Raw genomic sequence first — 16,673 nt, 5'->3', positions numbered from 1 at the left:
CTCCAAAGATCTCTGAATATCATGCCTAAGCCAAAGTTACTTGAAAGCTCGGAAAATAAAAAGGGACAAACAGGAAATTTTTCAACTGCGAGCTGCTGTAAGGAATATTAAAGGAATTTTTTTTCAGCCTTAAACGATTCGCAAACTCAGCCTGAAAGAGTATCTGCACTAGGAATAGCTTTCTGAGGCCAAGCTAACCTCTGTCAGAGTTTTAGCAGAGGAAACTCATGTACAAATCATCGAACAAAAAGCCAACGATGAGTAATCAAAGGCACACACCAAAATCTAAGGACAACCTCCAGAATCCACAGTCTCCAGTGGTAAAATTTTCCACTGAACACTTACTTTGGAGAAAAAGGAATTTGTTGAACACTCGCTCAGGCATCTGCTAATACAATTTTTTCGAAAAGAATGACCTACTCGCTGGACACAGAAGGCTGCTCATAAATACATTCGTATTTATTAATACCAGTTCCACCGTTTTACATGAATATCAGACAGCTATTTTTTTTCCCTGTGTTCTGTTTGCAAATAGAGTGGAAACCAGTTCCTTTCCTGCATATTTTGACTTGCAGGCTCCTCTTCAGCACATCTGTTGGAAAGAAGTTTAGCAGCTTTCCTCTGCATTGTCTCCAATTTATTAATCAACACCTTCAGCTTCCTACTGAGTTACAGCCAAATTACAGTCCCCTTGAAGTCCATGGCAGCACTTCCACCAACTTCATTAGGACCAGACACCGGCTCTTGAAGTCTCTGCCAATTCCTTAAGTGCTTTAACTTCAGCGTTGGAGATTTCTTTTTTTAATCTTCTTATGCCTGTTTCTGACACATCGTTCTACATGTGTGCATGCACAAACGGCATTTCTAAAACTAAGAAGCCCGATGGCCTTAGAAGTGAAAGGAAAAACTTTTCTTTCATTTTTTAAACCCGTGAATGGCTGCATTCATGGCCCTGAATTTCACTTTATCGGCGTTATTAGAGGAACGATGTCAATGTGAGGGGCCTGGAGCTGTTGCCCACCAGCCCCATGAGAGTCCCAGGCGCAAACCCTGCTCCACACCAGGCAGATGGCAAGAGTTCAGCCTCCAGGAATAACTTCGGCCTCGTCTTCCTCCAGTTTCCGTTTCAAGGCCATCAGTGAGGCCATCGGTCTAGCAGCAGAACGCAGCGAGTGGGAAACCGGGGCTGGTTTCCACCAGGGCCAAAGCCTGGGCAGGATGAGGGATGGAGAGCAGCATTCCCATTTCGGCTCTCAGGCTCCCTTTTTGTTTAGTCACTGGCTGAGTTACGAAATCCACTTGCAGCGTCACCCTGTCTGTGGGTTTCCCATGGGCTGGAGAGGCTACAACCAAGGAGCAGCTGGAATTTTAATTACATGTTTAAGAACTAAATCTGAGGGATTTCTCATAGCAAATACACATCGTCTCTGCCACTGACCTCGCTGTGGCCTGAGCATCCTTCCCACCAGGCTGGAGGACGCAGTCCTTGAGTCCCTGCCGGGTGCCCCTCCTGTGAATCATCCCAGCCTGGGAATGTTCCTGCGTCCTCGGCAGCCTGGTCCTGATGGCATTCAGGCAGCTCCCCTGCAGACACACCAGGACTGGTGCAAAGCCTGGGGCAAAGAGAGAGGGGAGAATTCCTCCCTGGGAGTAGGAAAACCCCATCCCGCAGGGTGCCTTGAGGGATTCGGCCCAGCCTGCTTCCCAGCTGCTCTGGGGCTGTGGGCAGCGTTTAACTGGGAAGCGCTGGGTTGTTGGGGTTTTTTGGAGGTTCATCTGGAGCGCCAGTGGTTGTTTCAGCCTGTCACCCCGCACGTGGAAGCTTGCCCGTTTCCGTGCCTCTGGCTTGCATCTGTTCCACAAGGACATCATCTGCAGGCGGGTGCGAGCCTCGGGGAAGATCAGTGCTGTCTGCCCTGTGCACACACATGGGGCTGCACTGAGCAAGCAGAGAAACAGCAAAAAGGGGAGGAAAGATCCTCAGGGAGGTGAGATTCAAGGCAGGAAAGGCAAAGCAGAGGGAAACCCAGCCCCTCAAATCAGCACCCCTCAAATCTGGGTAAAAATAGGGCACGGAGGAGTCCCTGCCATCGGGATTTGTGTCAGAACAGAGGGCAGGCAAAGGGCAGCAGTGACGGGGGGATCAGCCTTGCCCAGGCCACCAGCCCCGTCCTTCCCCTCGTCAGTCAAATCAACCCGCAGCCGGTGTCACTGGAGCCCCTGGCTGGAATTACAGCAGTCCTGCCAATGTATATTTTAAAAGACTATCACTCAATATTTAAACAGGAAGATCCCTGGTGCAGCAGCAAGCTGCTAATGAAGAGAGGAGCAGGCAGGGTGGCCCACGGAGCTAAGTGGGCTTTATCATTCCTGGGAGGAGGCACAGGGAGGTGCAGGGAAGCCTTACAGAACAAATCTCTTCTCCCTGGAGGGACAAAAAAATTTCAACACCCCAGGATTTCTCAGCCTTCCTAGCCCTCTGCATCAGAAGCAGAAGGCAGCGCTATCCAAGGGGACTCAGCAGCAGACAAATGCGTTTCACTGGCCTCTTTTCATGCCAGAGCAAAAAAGCACCAGGCAAGGCACTAAGGGGATTCAAAAGTTTCCCACCAGCCAGCAGCAAATTCCTTTGTCCAAGCAGAGGCACTGGACCCTCCCTGCAGAAGGGTTTTCGGGCCTTCAGATTGTGCAATCCCTCCGGTGGAACAATTACACGGAGCCTCCCTCAGACCTCATCTACAGCCATCTGCTTCTCCTCTGCTCCCCTGGTTTCACGGAGGAGGTATTTGGAGAAGCGGGGCAGGATCAGGCCCAAGAAGCGTATTGCAAGTGCTATTAAGTCAGGTTCAATCTGTCTTTTTTTCCAAAGGTCTTTGATGTTTCCCATCTTTACTCTCCTGAGCCCCATTTAAATCAGTTGGTGCTGATTTAAATATTCACTCGCTGGATTGCCTTAATGTAAAACTTTACAAATTTACATTCTATTTGCTGTAGAGGTGTAAGAAGTCTCCCCAGATAATTGTTCCAGGAGGGAGTCCCGGCACCATCATTCACAGCTATAAAGTCTGTGCCACTTACATCAGCCTTCTGACTTCCCAGCAGAGAATTATGTGTATTTAAATATCTCCCATTAGCTCCTAAAGAGAAAATGCTCCAAAGACTTATGCATATTAAAGTGTCTATGTACATCCCCTTACGGGTAAAATTCCTGAACACCTCCTTATAGTCTTATAGCGATGACTTTTCTGTGAGAATGATAGGAAGCATTATGCAACCAGCTCTTAGAGGAGGAAATAAGGCAGACAGTAACAACATTAGGAACCTGCTTGATTCCTGCAGAAATTTGTTAGGACAAAGAAGCACGTACAGCTGGGCTACATTAGCAGGTAAGCCTCATCTAGGAGTCTCCTGGGATCAGGCAGCTGAACAACGAGGTTGAAGGTCTAAGATGTCAGCAGAGATGTTGATTGTAGAGAGTCTTTCTGTTTGGTTTTCTTTAACGGGTCAGGCAAGGTCGCTGCACATTAAGCTAGGGCTTTAAGGTCTTAATCGGAAGCCTTGAACTGAGCGGTAGCTGTTCTCCTGGATGAAGACGTTAAGCTTAGACCCGGTGCTGTCAATACCTGGGAGTCTTGCGGGTGGATGGGGTCTTGGTGGAGAAACAGCCCTGCCCTGCAGGACTCCAGGCCTTTCCAGCGTTCTGGAGCAAACGTGTCTGAGCTTCTCCTAGAGCCGATGAACCCGGGCGGCTGTCTGGATCCCACAGGAGATGCAGCTGTGCTCAGCCACCCGCCAGCAGTGCAGGAGGAGCAGCTGGTGCCCGGCCTCTGCCGGGGCCTCCCAGGCGCGGTGCCAGCTCTGCCCGGTGCCAGGGCAGCTGCTGGAGCAGGGGGCCCTGAGGTCCCGTCCCCATGCATGAGCTGCACCAAATCCTCCCGCTGGTTTGTGAAACCGCTTGGGGCATGCGCTTCCAGTATTAAGTGCTCCCCGTCTCATTTATTTTGTTTCACTGAAGTATGTTATACGGGGGGCACTTGCCACATGGCTATGCTACATTTAAACAGAACTTCGATGCGTGCACAAAGCCCAGCGGAAAGCTCTGCACTGCGGCTTCTGCTTCAGGATGGCTTCTGTTGGTGAAACCAGGTTAAAACGGAGACCTGACGGCCTCCTGGGACAACGGGATGGAGGAGCTGAAGCAGGGCCGGTGGCCATTTGAGACAGCCCTCGTAGCCTGCACACTTGGCACACACACCGACCCATGCCACCACAGCTGGGCCGTGTGGCGCCATTGTGTAGTGCTTAGGAAGACGTTTAATGACGGCAAAACGCCGCCCAATGGCACCGAGAAAGGCCCTGAGGGACCGCATCCCTCTGAAGCGTGGCGCCGCCATCTTGGGGAGGGGACAGCTGCGAGGCGACCGCCGCCATCTTGAAGGCGGCGGGGTGGGGATGGGGGGGGTGCGCCGCCATCTTGAGGAGGGCGGTGCCGTTTGAGGCGGGCGCCGCCATGTTGGGGAGGGGCACACTGAGCGGCGAGAGCCGCCATCTTGAGCAGGTCAACCCCGGTGGGTGCGGGCGCCGCCATCTTGAGGAGGTCAGCCGCGGCGCGCGGGCGGAAGCCGGCCTCCCGCCGCCATCCCTTCCGGCTGAGCGCGGCCCCTTCCGCCCCCCTCGCGCTGCCACTTCCTTTCCAGCGGCGGCCGCCGGAGCAGACGGGCGGGTGAGTGCGGGCCGCCCGCCGCCATCCGACAACATCCGATAACATCCGCCTGTCCGCGGCTCCCCCCGGTCCCTCCCCAGCTCCCCCGCTCGCCGCCCGCTTGCCCGGCCCCGGGGCTGCCCGAGGGAGGCGGTCCCGGCGGAGCGCGGCGCTAGGCCGCGGCCGAGCCGGGGGCTGGCGTAGGTGGGCGGCCGGCGGAGGGCCGGGGTAGCGGGAGGGGCACGGCACGGCCAGCCTGGAGGAAGGGGAGAAGGGCTGGGGGTCTGGGGGCTGCACTGGGTCTGGTGGCGGCTTCTTAGGGCCTCCTGGGTGCCGGGTCCACGTCCAGTGTGTGCTCAGTGCGGTGCTGAGCAGCAGGCGCGTTGCTCTGGGGCAGAGCCTGGCGAAAACTGCCCGTGGCTTGGTGCTTGCTTTGCTTGGGGAAGCGAGTGCTGCTGGGCTCTACGAGCCTGTGAGCAGTGGAGTTGCTTTGGGACAGTAATGTTGATGCAGCCTTTCACTGGGCATGCCAGAAAAATTTGTTGGAGTGGCCCTGTAGTGGCTTTTTAGACCTTGATTTAACAGGGTTACGTGCTGTTCCTAAGTAAACAGGAGGCCGCCAGGCTAAGGTTTGTGGATAAAAGTAGGTCATGCCTTGAGTTCATTTTCTTAATGAACTCACTATATTTATCTCTGCTGCAAAGCACCTGCTGTAGCTGGTGTTTGGCAAGAGAGGACAACAGGGAACCATCACTTTGTGCTTCAGGAGCAGAGGTGTGGGATCACCAAGCACCTAACTAAACATACTTGATTGCTCCATTTGCCACCATCCACGTGAGGTGTAGGCTTTAAAGGCAGAAGCACCAGCAGCTTGAGACCCCTCTAAGCAGTTGTGGGTGCTGGCCTGCTTGCCAGCATACAGCAAAGCTGTAAATACTTGTTTGGTTTTCATTATTATTATTATTATTATTATTATTATTATTATTATTATTATTATTATTATTATTATTATTATTATTTATTAAGATGTCCAATTATACCTCAAAATTGCCAGATGCATTTTGCCATCAGGAACTCAGTTGTCCTGCTTTGTAGGAGGTTGCAATTGCAGAGCAGCTCATAAAATCCTTTAAGAGAATGCTGAGAAATCCACCATCACGCATATTTCATGTACTAATGTGTTATTTTGTTGTTTTTGTTCAGAAATGGCACCCCGTAAGGGCAAGGAGAAGAAGGAAGAACAGGTCATCAGCTTGGGACCTCAGGTGGCTGAAGGAGAGAACGTGTTCGGCGTCTGCCACATCTTCGCTTCCTTCAATGACACTTTTGTCCACGTAACTGATCTCTCTGGCAAGTGAGTATTGCACACGGGTCTCCTCGCTGCTGTACCTGGCTTTCTCAATATTGAAAACAAAGATTGTATTTGGCAAGAAGATCCACGGCAGTCCTCGAGAAGCTATAAGATAAGATGCTTTGTGTTTGCGATCATAGATGTCTGGCTGCGCACCTCTGTGGTGAATACTGTGCTTGAGGCACTGCAGAGTGGCTTACTGATCCAGCAGCGTGTCAAAATGGCTCGTTCCATCACCACGCTGAAGCTGGTTTGCAGGAAGGAGAGGGAAACTGCTTTTTTCTGAATGTGTTTTCTTTTTTTCAGGGAAACCATCTGCCGTGTGACTGGTGGCATGAAGGTGAAGGCTGACAGAGATGAGTCCTCTCCCTACGCAGCTATGCTGGCAGCTCAGGATGTCGCCCAGAGGTGCAAGGAGCTGGGCATCACTGCCCTGCACATTAAGCTGCGGGCAACTGGTGGCAATAGGTACGTTGGAGGGGGTGGGCACTGGTATGCAGAGGGTGTGCCTGGTCTTGGAACCTGTTTGGTTTGGGTCTGAGACAGGAGGAAGGTGAGTTCCAGTACTGGGACATTCTGAAGCGAGGAAACTGATTTTTTAAATTAATTGTTTGTGAATTGTGTTCGGCTTGTGAATCTTTAAGAGACTGATGGCTGCGATTCTCCCTTCCAGGACCAAGACTCCCGGTCCTGGTGCCCAGTCAGCCCTGAGAGCTCTGGCCCGATCCGGGATGAAGATCGGCCGTATCGGTGAGTGATGGAGGCACGTGGCACCGTGTGTCAGTGTGGGGCCTCGCTGCTAAAGTAAAGTTTTGAGGAATTATTAAGCAGAAGGAGCTCTGGGCCTACATGCCACAGGGTTCTTTAATTGAAGACTCACCAGGAGGTGGCGTGAGTTGGCTCCGGATTCCAAGTGGTTGGCTCCGTGATGGGCCTGTGCTGTAACTGCTTGTGCCAGAGCTGTTGGGTTACCTGGAAGTACCGTGCTGGTCGTAGTCATTACTTACTCATTCTTAAACTGAGTTCCTCAAACTGTTTGAGGGAGAATCCTGAACTTTGTAGGGGAATTGCAAGATGCAGTAGTGCCGGCTGCCCTGAAAGTCACACTGTGTGCAGTCTGTTTCGTTAGAAGTGCTTGGTTTAGGTGGGCAGGAAGATGGGGATTTCTGCATCCTTGGCATTAAAATCCTCGGGTACCAGCATTTGGTGATTTCACGGATATTTTACCTCCCACGGACTGCTCTGCCAGTGTGTGGCTTCTACAACAGCTGCTTGCCAGGGTGCAGGATGTTGGGGCTGACTGCTTGGGGTGGGTGGCTTTGCCCAGTTGTTTTTTTGAGGTTCCTCTGGAAGCTAACTGCTTGTTTTTTATTTCTTTGCTCCCGCAGAGGATGTCACTCCCATCCCCTCGGACAGTACTCGCAGAAAGGGTGGTCGCCGTGGACGTCGTCTGTAAACAATGCTGCACCTTTCATTATTAAAGCTCTCTTACAAACCTTTTCTCTGTGTGTTTGCTTGCTGAGGCGTGCTCAGAAGTTGAGCAGCTTTAGTCTGATGACAGCCACAACAGAGGTGCTGTGTGTGCTTGAACGTACACCAGAAAAGCTTCTAAAAGCACTGAAATTACAGCTCCCTCAGCTGCTCTGCTGATGCGTTCATGCTGCCAGATGTATTTCAGAAAAATGACTCCTCACTTCCCGGCTGTGCCCCGCTTCCTGCGCTGATGTTTACCTTACACTGAACATGCTGCCATCACGTGGAATAAATGCCCGTTTCCACCTCTTAAAATATTCTCTTCGCAGCTCTCCAAGCTTTTAAATTACTTGTTTTTGTCACTTCCTTGGCTATAGAAAGATTCAGACCAAGGGAAGGTGTGTGGGCATAGGGAGAAGTACAGTTTAAGATGGCTGAATTCCTGTATGCTCACGGTGTCAAGCTGATGGTTAAAATAGTGGCTTCTGCCTTTCAGGAGATGAAATTGTCAAAATTCCTCCTGTGAGATGGTGACTACAGCCCTAATACTGCGCAGTGCCTGCGGTGACATGGGTCAGTCTTGTGCTTTCCTGTGGGAGGGCAGGGCAGCACGCAGCAGGCAGCTTATTTCAGAGGCAGGTAGAGCCTGCCATGCTTCTCAGCTGCAATTCCATGCTCTGCAGTGGGAGTCTGTCTTGGCGATGAGCGAGCACTTCTAAAACGGTTGTCCAGGAATACTTACAGCCAGGTTTAAGTGATGGTAGCTGTGTCTTAATCAGGATTGATGAAAACAGAATTTTTAGCACAGTTCCACGGCAAATCTAAATCATTGTATAAATGATGCTGTGTGGCCTACAAATGAAGCTGGAAGGCAGTGTCTTGAGATCCTGGGCCCTTGGACACCATCTGTCTCAAGATCCTCATGTCTGAGAACTTCACTCCTTTCCTGCAGGCTTTCCCACACCTTTGTATCTTAAAATACTTCACAGGATTCCTTCACCCACCCACCTCCCTCGTTACCAGAACGGATACCTTGACCAGCAGCTTTGTCGGAGGGGCTCTGCTTTCAAAGCAGGCTCTGTTCCAGTGAGGCCACTCGCCCCAAACGAGATCCAGGGCGCATTGCTCCTGCCGAGCTCCGTTTTCAGCTCCCCAGCTCTAGCAGTAAAAGGGGATGTAAGTCGGTGGAGGAAATGAGACTGATCTGAAGCCGTGGCGCGCCTCACTTTCTGTAGTTAAAAAAGCTTGGATGCTTGTGGTTTCGGAGTTAGTCACGATCTCTTCGAGGTGTCCCTGCTGTGGAAAAGAAAGCTACGCTTGTCAGCGAGCTAACGAGCGGTGGGTTTTCTGCAAGCTGTTGCTTAATACATGACTTCCCGTTTGTGTGGAAAAAAAAATCTCTGCCTGGGCCCATGTTCCTAAGCCAGCATTTCTCTTGGCATAGCCGGGGTGTTTTGTTTGTAATTTTATACGCGGCTGTGGAAAACTTTAGAAATAAACTTTCCCTTCTGCCTTAAAAGTGCATTATTGCAGTTTAAATAGCCATTTTCCTGTACTCTAAGTGTTCTTTGAACTTTGTGTGGAGAAATTGCTGAAAAAAATGAAGCCAGCGGTGGTTTGTTCAGGCAGCACGGAGCTGAATGTAGCCTGGTGCTGAGGAGGGGACGGGGCAGAGCTGTGCGAGAGCAGGGAGCTGCGTGGCACCACAGCTGCACTCTGTGCGATCCTTATTAAAAAAAATAATCCTAAATACAGTTAAACCTTGTTGTTTTGGTGTTACTCTGTCCACAGTGATGTTAATTGGGTGGCTTCGGGAGGTGGGTGTTTGGGGAAAGCTCTGGGAAGCACAGCCGCCATGCGGGGAGCTCAGAGAAAAGGGAAGGTGTGCTCTGAGAGCAGCTTTGGGTCTGCCTGGCTGAGCCCTCCCACGCAGGAGGGTCAGGGCTGGCTGCAGGGTTGTGTCCCCACAGGACCGGGGGCTGTAACCCCAATTCATGCCTCTTTTTTCTCCACCAGTTGCTCGAGCAGCTGCTGAGCCCTTCCTTGGTGAGCCAGGGGCTCCTGCTGCACCGAGCACGGTGCGTGGGCTGGACGCTTAATGGCAAACTGTTTTATTTTTTCAGCTGATCTGACGTCTTCGGAACAACCTCCCGCAGCAGCGTGAAGTCCCCCAGAAGAGAAAACAGCAAATGAGGAAGAGAAAGGGGAGAGCCGGCCTGTGGTGGGAGCACAGGGCCCGGGGCCCAGCGGGGCCTCCTGGAAAGGCCTCATGCGCTTTGTGCCCCTTCCTGCCCCTGTCGAGCTGGTTTATCTCGTGCAGTCATGTGTGAATCCGCCAGTCCTGTAAAAATACCCCCAAAAACAGAGCCGAGAGGTGGCAGGCACGTGGCAGCGATGGGTTTGTGTTCGCTGGTGGCTCCCAGGGCCCTGTGAGAGCCCCCGGCTCTGTGCCTGCTGCCAGAACCAAGCCCTGTCAGGGGAGCGTCCCCGGGGATATTTCCACCAACATTTCTGAAATAAAGGCTCTGAGGCCTGGGTCAAGGCCTTGGGGCAGCACACAAGTGGGAACCAAGCCCCCAGACTGCTCCTTATCCCAGATGTCAAAGTGGCTCGGTTTGCCCCCCAAAAATACAGCCGGTTCCCCAGCCCCTGTAACAGTGTCACAGCTCTCACAGGTGGCATAAAGCAGAGCTGTGCTGACTGGTTTTGGGAGGTTTTGGGAGGGATTTGGGATGGTCTCAGTCCACGGCCTGGTTCTGGATGCCCGTGGGCAGGACCGTGGGGCGGATAGCTCCGGGTGAGTGCTCCTGCGGGTGGACAGGGCCCTGGGGCTGGGGGGAATGTGGGGCTGGGGGCTGCACCCTGCTGGTGGGGGCCGGGCACAGCCCTGAGGCGATGGAAGAGACACTGGGGAAAATAAATAAATAAATAAATAAATAAATAAGTAAGTAAGTAAGTAAGTAAGTAAGTAAGTAAGTAAAAGGCTGAAAGCTGCTAAAGGGAAGGTCGCCATCTTCCTAGGAAAACCGGTAACTTACTTCTGCAAAACTTCAAATGCCACAGCCACGTGTGCACAGTAGAAGTTTTTTTTTTTTTTTTTTTTTTTTTTTTTAATTTTTATTTTTAATTAAAACCCTGCGTGCAGAGCCGGGGCTGATGCAGTGCTGAAAGCCCCACGGGGGGCTCGGTGCCAGGGGCAGGCCCGGCTCAGGGCTCGGTTGCACCCTCTCCCCCTGTGGCTCCTGGCCCGCAGCACGGGGCAGAGCTCCATGAAATCGCTGCTTTCGCTTTCCAAATTCCTGTTCTCTCTCCCCACTTCCCCCTTCGGGCCAAAAGCTGTGGTGGAGGCACGGCCCTGGGGCTGGGGGCTCGCAGCCCCGCTCCCCCTGCACCCAGCGAGGGGCCGAGGAAACCAAATTCCCTGGGCTGGGTGCGGGGAGGGCCGGAGGTGTTACCGGGTGGTTTTATGGGATTTTTTCCCTTTTGAATGCCCAGGGTGTGTTGCTGGTTTCTACAGACGTGCTAAAGAGTTGCTTGCCCTCAGAGCAGTAGAGGTTCTTCATTAATCTTCATTAATTAATGCCTGCCTCTGGGGCCGGTGCAAGGGGGCTTCTGCGAGCCCCAGTCCTTGGGGGTGACTCCGGTTATTCCCCAGGCCACATTTCTCAGCTGCCTGGCTGAGATTTTTATTTTTATTTTTTCAGTGCAGTCCCTGCTGGCACAGAAGTCAAGGAAATGGGAATATTTGCTAAAGACCCCCTCTTGTCCTCGTCCCAGCATCACAACTTCATGCAGCAGGAGCCGCGCGCCGAGTGCTGCCCGGTGACTGGTGACACCTTCATCGCCACCCCTTTAATTTCGTTCCCAGTTCTGCTCTCCCTGCCTGCAGCCCTGCTGGGTCCTAACTCTGGGGCCGTGGAGCTGTAGGGCCGTGCTCCTGCTGTAAAATCCCTCTGTAAAATCACCAGCAGTGTGCAGGGACGGGGGCTGCACGGCCCCATTGTGGTGTGTGTGGGGGACAATTTGTGGGGCTGCTCCTCCTCCCTCGGCTTTGGGGTGGGGGTTTGGGGTGGGGGCTGCTCATGGGCACCCCAAACCCACCACAGGCAGGGTGTGAGGGCTTGGGAACACCCAGCAGCTCATTAAACAGTGCCCCTCAGCCCCTTTGGTGGCTGGGAGCCCTCCCCAACGCACCCCACATCCTACTTTCCCCATCCTATACCCTGTACCCCACACCCCATCCCCGACCCCTGGGGACCCCAGAGCCCCGTGGTGCTGTGCCGGGTGTCACGGCATGGTGGTGGGACTGGAGGCGATGCCCGACGTGGTGGCAGTGAGATATTTGGGATGGGAGCGAGATATTTGGGATTGCACCCAGCTGCAATATACGGGACGGGACCCGGCATCATCTCTGTACCCGAGACCTTCTGAGCAAAGCTCTGCCTGGCAACAGCTGATGCGGGTGCCAGCAGCCAATGGGGCTTTTTTTTTCCTGCCCCCCCCGCCGGGGGTGGCAGTGGGGGGGTGCCCTGGGGGGGTATTTCCAGCCCTGGCCCCCCCCAGGGTTCTCATTTCCCCATCGGGTTTGGGTTCGGTGCCGACGGTGCAGCCATGGCCGAAGAGCAGCGGGACCTCATCTCCGACCGCGGCAGTGGGGTGGTCCCCATGGGGGACACCCAAAGGTGCTGGGGGGGTCCCAGAGGGGGGGCACGGGGGGACAGAGGGGCTGTGGGGCAGTTGGGGTCACGCTGGGGGGCTAAATGGGGTGAGGCTGAGCGAAGGTGACTGCGACGTGGCCATGGGGTGGAAGGGGTCACGGCATGGATATGGAGCAGCATGGTGTGGTTATGGGGTGGGGGTGGATTGGGGGCCAAGGGGGGGTCACGGAGGGTTTTTTGGGGTGATTGGGGCATGGGGTGGGTATGGGGTGGGTGGGTTCACGGTGTGGTGGTGGAGCAGCGGGGTCATGGCGTGGCTGCAGGGTGGCTGGGGGCACGGCGTGGCTGTGGGGCCGAGAGCTTCATGTGCTGGTTGTGGGGTTTGGGGGGGGGCACGACGTGGCTGTGGGGTGTGGGGGGGTCCTGTCCAGGCTGTGGGGTGTGTGGGGGGGTCCTGTCCTGGCTGTGGGGCAGGTTCCCATCCCGGTTATAAGGGCGGGCAGGTTCCCCTCTGGTTATAGGGCGGACGAGGGCACAGCATGGCCCCACAGCCCCATGGGGCCACCGCCATGCCCCAGCCAGCCCCCCCTCCCAACCTCCTTGCCCCCCCAATTTAACACCCCCAGCCAATGAAAAATCCAGGAGCGGTGACATCATCGGTCACCAGGCAGACAGCCTGGCAGCGGGGCCAGATCCCAACATGTGCAGGGAGCACCCTTGGGTGCTGCACCCCGCAGGGCACGGGCGGCTCCCTGGGGCAGGACATGGTCCAGGAGGGCTCGGGGCCAGGCCACGTAGCCATTTTCTGCCTTTTTTTGCTTTTTTTTTTGGCTTCTGTGTGCAATCCCAACACCGCACCCCGGGCACGCGTCCAGGCTGTGGAGAGCGGGGGCTTCGCTCCTCTGCTCTCTCCAAATTTTGTACTAATTAATAAATAAATCAGGGCGTGTTTTCTGACCCCTGGGACCAGCCAGGCTTCGGGCGGCCTCACCACCCCACGTAGGGCTGTACCCCAGACACCCCAGCCCCGCGGGTGCCCCCACGTGTCCCCACCACGGTTTCAGTTCCCGGTGCGCGGCGGCCACCCGAGCGCAGCCAAATCGCTCGTGCAGCACCCGGGGGGGGGGTTGCATTTGTCTGGGTGCGAGCGAGCTCCTCGGAGTGAGATTTGGGGATGGTTTGGGGACAGTGGGGACCACAGGGCTCCTCCATTGGGCATTGGGAAGGGATTTGGCAATGCGCACCGCGATTGTGACCGGGTCCCCCCCCCCGTGTCCCGCAGGTCTGCCTTTGGGCGCAGAGCCGCCCTGTCCACGCTGTCCATCCTGGTGGCCCTGCTGATCGCCGGCCAGGCCGTCACCATCTACTTCGTGTACCAGCAGAGCGGGCAGATCAGCAAGCTGACCAGGACCTCCCAAAACCTGCAGCTGGAAGCGTTGCAGCGCAAGCTGCCCAAGAGTCAGTACCCCCCTGGGCATCGCCGTGATGGGGGGGGGACGGGGAGAGGCACCGGGTCCTGCTCTGCCACCAAAGGCAGGAGACAGCGAGGGCTTGGTGGTCCCTGGGGGTGTGGGGATTGCCCTAGGACCACCTGGAGCCAGGGGATTAAAACGGGGGGGTCCCAGCGAGGGGCTGTGCCCTGCTCCTCACACCGCTCCCCCCTCGGCAGGCAGCAAGTCCGCCGGCAACATGAAGATGTCGATGGTGAACACCCCCCTGGCCATGAGGGTCCTGCCTCTCGCCCCCTCCCTAGACGACACGGTAAGCCACGCTGCGGCCACATGCCCCAAACTGTGCGGGGCTCAGAGCCCCCCCCGGTGCTCACCCCCACCTCTGCTTCCCTTCCCCAGCCCGTGAAGGACATGGGGCCCCCCAGCAACAAGACCGAGGACCAAGTCAGGCACCTGCTGCTGGTAAGCTGCCCCGGGAGCCCCACCGAGCCCCACGATGAGGCGATGGGACCCTTTTGCCAGCTCTGCTGGCTGGGACTGGGATTTCCTTGGGCTCCTGGAGCTCCTGGGTTTGGTGGTGGAAGCCGGGCTTCCTCCCACCCCATCCCCGTGTTCTCCTCCCTCTGTCTCACCCCGCGTGCCCTCTGCAGCAGGCAGACCCGAAGAAGATGTTCCCGGAGCTGAAGGACAGCCTGCTGGGCAACCTCAAGAGCCTGAAGAAGACCATGACCGACGCGGACTGGAAGGTCAGTGCCGGTCTCTGTCCTCCTGCCCTTCCCTCGCTGCCATGGCCTGGGGGGGGGCAGCATAAATCCTGCTGGAACCGGGGCTGGGGACCCTGGGCAGCCCCCAGTTAACGCTGCTCCCCTCTCCACAGTCCTTCGAGTCCTGGATGCACAAGTGGCTGCTGTTCGAGATGGCCAAAAGCCCCAAGCCGGACGAGCGTAAAGCCATCCCGGCGGAGAAAGGTAACCGGGGTGGGGGCCCTGAGCTTGTGGGGGGTTAGGGCTGACCCCAAAGGCAGCTGCACCCCCTGTCCCCTGCCTCCTGACCTCTTCCTCCTGCGGTCAGCCTCCCTTTGGAGGCCCCTGGGGAGAAAAAGCAAGGCTGAAAAGCCAGAGCAGCGCCCGGACCCCTCGGGGTTTGGTTACCCCGGGGCTTCAGGGGGATCACTGGGGGGGGGTAAAATTAATTAGCTGCTTCAGGGAGCTCGCTGAAGTTAATTAGCTGCTCGAGGCAGATCTCTAAAATTAATTAGCTGCTTCTAGATGAGGAGGCAGGGTCACGGTGCTTGCTCCCACCAGGGGAAACGGGTTTCCTTGGGGAAATCCCAGCGAGGCCACGCTCCCGAGTGCTGCTGCTTCCCCAAATGGGCTCGCCCCGCTGCCTGCCCCCTGCTGCAGCCCTTTGGGCTCCCGGGGGGTAGCAGAGCCCGAGGGAGCAGCTCACGGCTCCTGTTTTTTTTTTTTTATTGCCCTAGTGCAAACTAAGTGCCAGGCAGAGGCCAATTTCGGTGGTGTCCATCCGGGTCGCTTCCGCCCCGAGTGCGATGAGAACGGGGACTACCTGCCCAAGCAGTGCCACGCCGGCACGGGCTACTGCTGGTGCTGCTACAAAAACGGCACCAAGATTGAGGGCACGGCCACCCGGGGAGAGCTGGACTGCTCGGGTAGGTGGCGGGGCGAGCAGCATGCCCAGCTCACGGTCAGGGAGAGGCAGCCAGGGAGAGGAGAGGGAGAGCACGGGGCTGGCACCCGTCCCCTCGACTCCTGGTGCCCTGGGAGCTGAGGAATTGCATGAATCTTCCCCAAAATATAATTAAAGCCCCTTGCGCCGTGCTGCCGAGCCCCCGGGGTGCTGGGTGAGGCTGTGGGGGCTCCACGCTGAGCTGCTGCTGTCCCCCTGCAGGGGCTGCACTGACGGAGCCCGACGAGATGATCTTCTCCGGGGTGGACATGCTCAAGCTGGGCGCTGAGAAAGGTAAGATAAAGGGGTGGGCTTCGGGGATACGGGTATGGGAGGGGATGGGGACACGGGGCTGGGTTTCGAGGGGTCCTGCGCTGCTGGGGGGCACCGTGGGGATAAAAGGGGCAGAGAGGGCTCAGTGCTGATCCCTCCTTTCTCTTTCTCTCCTAACAGCCAAGTAGAAGAGGACACCTGCAGCTGCCCACACGGCTTTCAGCACTCCAGCTCGTTTTTTTTTTTTTGCTCTATCCCCTTTCTGCTCTTCCCTCGCTTTCCCAAACACCCCCGGGCACTCCTTCCCCGTGATCACTTACCCTCCCCTGCTCCAGGGCCTGGCCTGGGGTTGATGAGAGTTGGCTGGGGCTGTCCCCAGGATAAATGCTACAGAGGAAACGTTTCCTAAAACTGGAGGTGGAGCAGGCTGGAAGCATTTTCAGCCGCAGCAGATCCCCAGTCCCTTCCCCTGTTGCTGGTGGGGTACGAGCTGCAGTGAGGGCGTTGTGTGAAGGACACCAGCTGGTTCCCAGCCCTGTGCCTGGCCCCCAGGGCACTTCTCCCCCAGCCCAGGCTCTGCGATTGCTCCTGCTGAAGATCGAGCCACTAACGCCTGCTTTCTTAGCCTGAACAAACATTAAACGCAGCAAAACCACCTCCACCAGCTTCTTAACTAAAATCTGTAGGTAGGGGCTCTACTAAAGCTTCCTATTTCTCGTGTTTTATTTTTTAATACTCAGTTTTGTAGGGATAGGTGCTCACCTTCAGCTTCTCCCTTCAGGGTGGGGATCAGCAGCAGGAGGTAGCAGTGGGAATGGGAGCCAGGCCTGGAGGCAGAGGGGCTTTTAATCTTCCTGACCGATCTGATACTTCCTTGATAAATGATGTCACAAGCTAATTATTTCAAATAAACTTTTGAATAAGAAAGCCTCAGAAGCAAGCAGCCCCAGAGCTGGGTACTTGCCCTAACGAAGACTTCAGGAAAAGAAAACTGCAGGGCCCCTGCGGGCACACTGGTACACAGCACATTCCTTACCCCACTTGTCCAGTGGCCCCTGCCCAGCTCTGGGGACTGAAAT

General features: G+C 55.5%; 2 protein-coding genes across 3 annotated transcripts; both read left to right on the top strand.

Annotated features, from left to right (window-relative positions):
• Window positions 1-4,582: 4,582 nt before the first annotated feature.
• RPS14 (ribosomal protein S14) lies at window positions 4,583-7,553 on the top strand. Its single transcript, XM_027468563.3, has 5 exons — window positions 4,583-4,723; window positions 5,906-6,056; window positions 6,360-6,521; window positions 6,727-6,803; window positions 7,442-7,553. Exons 2-5 carry the CDS (start codon window positions 5,908-5,910, stop codon window positions 7,507-7,509), a joined length of 456 nt encoding a protein of 151 aa, XP_027324364.1. The 5' UTR covers window positions 4,583-4,723; window positions 5,906-5,907; the 3' UTR covers window positions 7,510-7,553.
• Window positions 7,554-12,048: 4,495 nt separating this feature from the next.
• On the top strand, window positions 12,049-16,249 carry CD74 (CD74 molecule). Of its 2 annotated transcripts, XM_038186398.2 has the most exons (9): window positions 12,049-12,208; window positions 13,467-13,642; window positions 13,854-13,945; window positions 14,035-14,097; window positions 14,286-14,381; window positions 14,513-14,603; window positions 15,116-15,304; window positions 15,544-15,615; window positions 15,775-16,249. In XM_038186398.2, the coding sequence occupies exons 1-9, from the start codon at window positions 12,138-12,140 to the stop codon at window positions 15,780-15,782; spliced, it is 858 nt and encodes a 285-aa protein (XP_038042326.2). In that variant the 5' UTR covers window positions 12,049-12,137; the 3' UTR covers window positions 15,783-16,249. The 2 variants fall into 2 exon arrangements, with proteins under 2 accessions (XP_038042326.2, XP_038042327.2); XM_038186399.2 differs by lacking the exon at window positions 15,116-15,304.
• The last annotated feature ends 424 nt before the right edge of the window (window positions 16,250-16,673 follow it).

Source organism: Anas platyrhynchos, chromosome 14 (assembly GCF_047663525.1).
Source record: "Anas platyrhynchos isolate ZD024472 breed Pekin duck chromosome 14, IASCAAS_PekinDuck_T2T, whole genome shotgun sequence".
Taxonomy (NCBI): Eukaryota; Metazoa; Chordata; class Aves; order Anseriformes; family Anatidae; genus Anas; species Anas platyrhynchos.
This window is presented reverse-complemented; position numbering and strand designations above follow the sequence as displayed.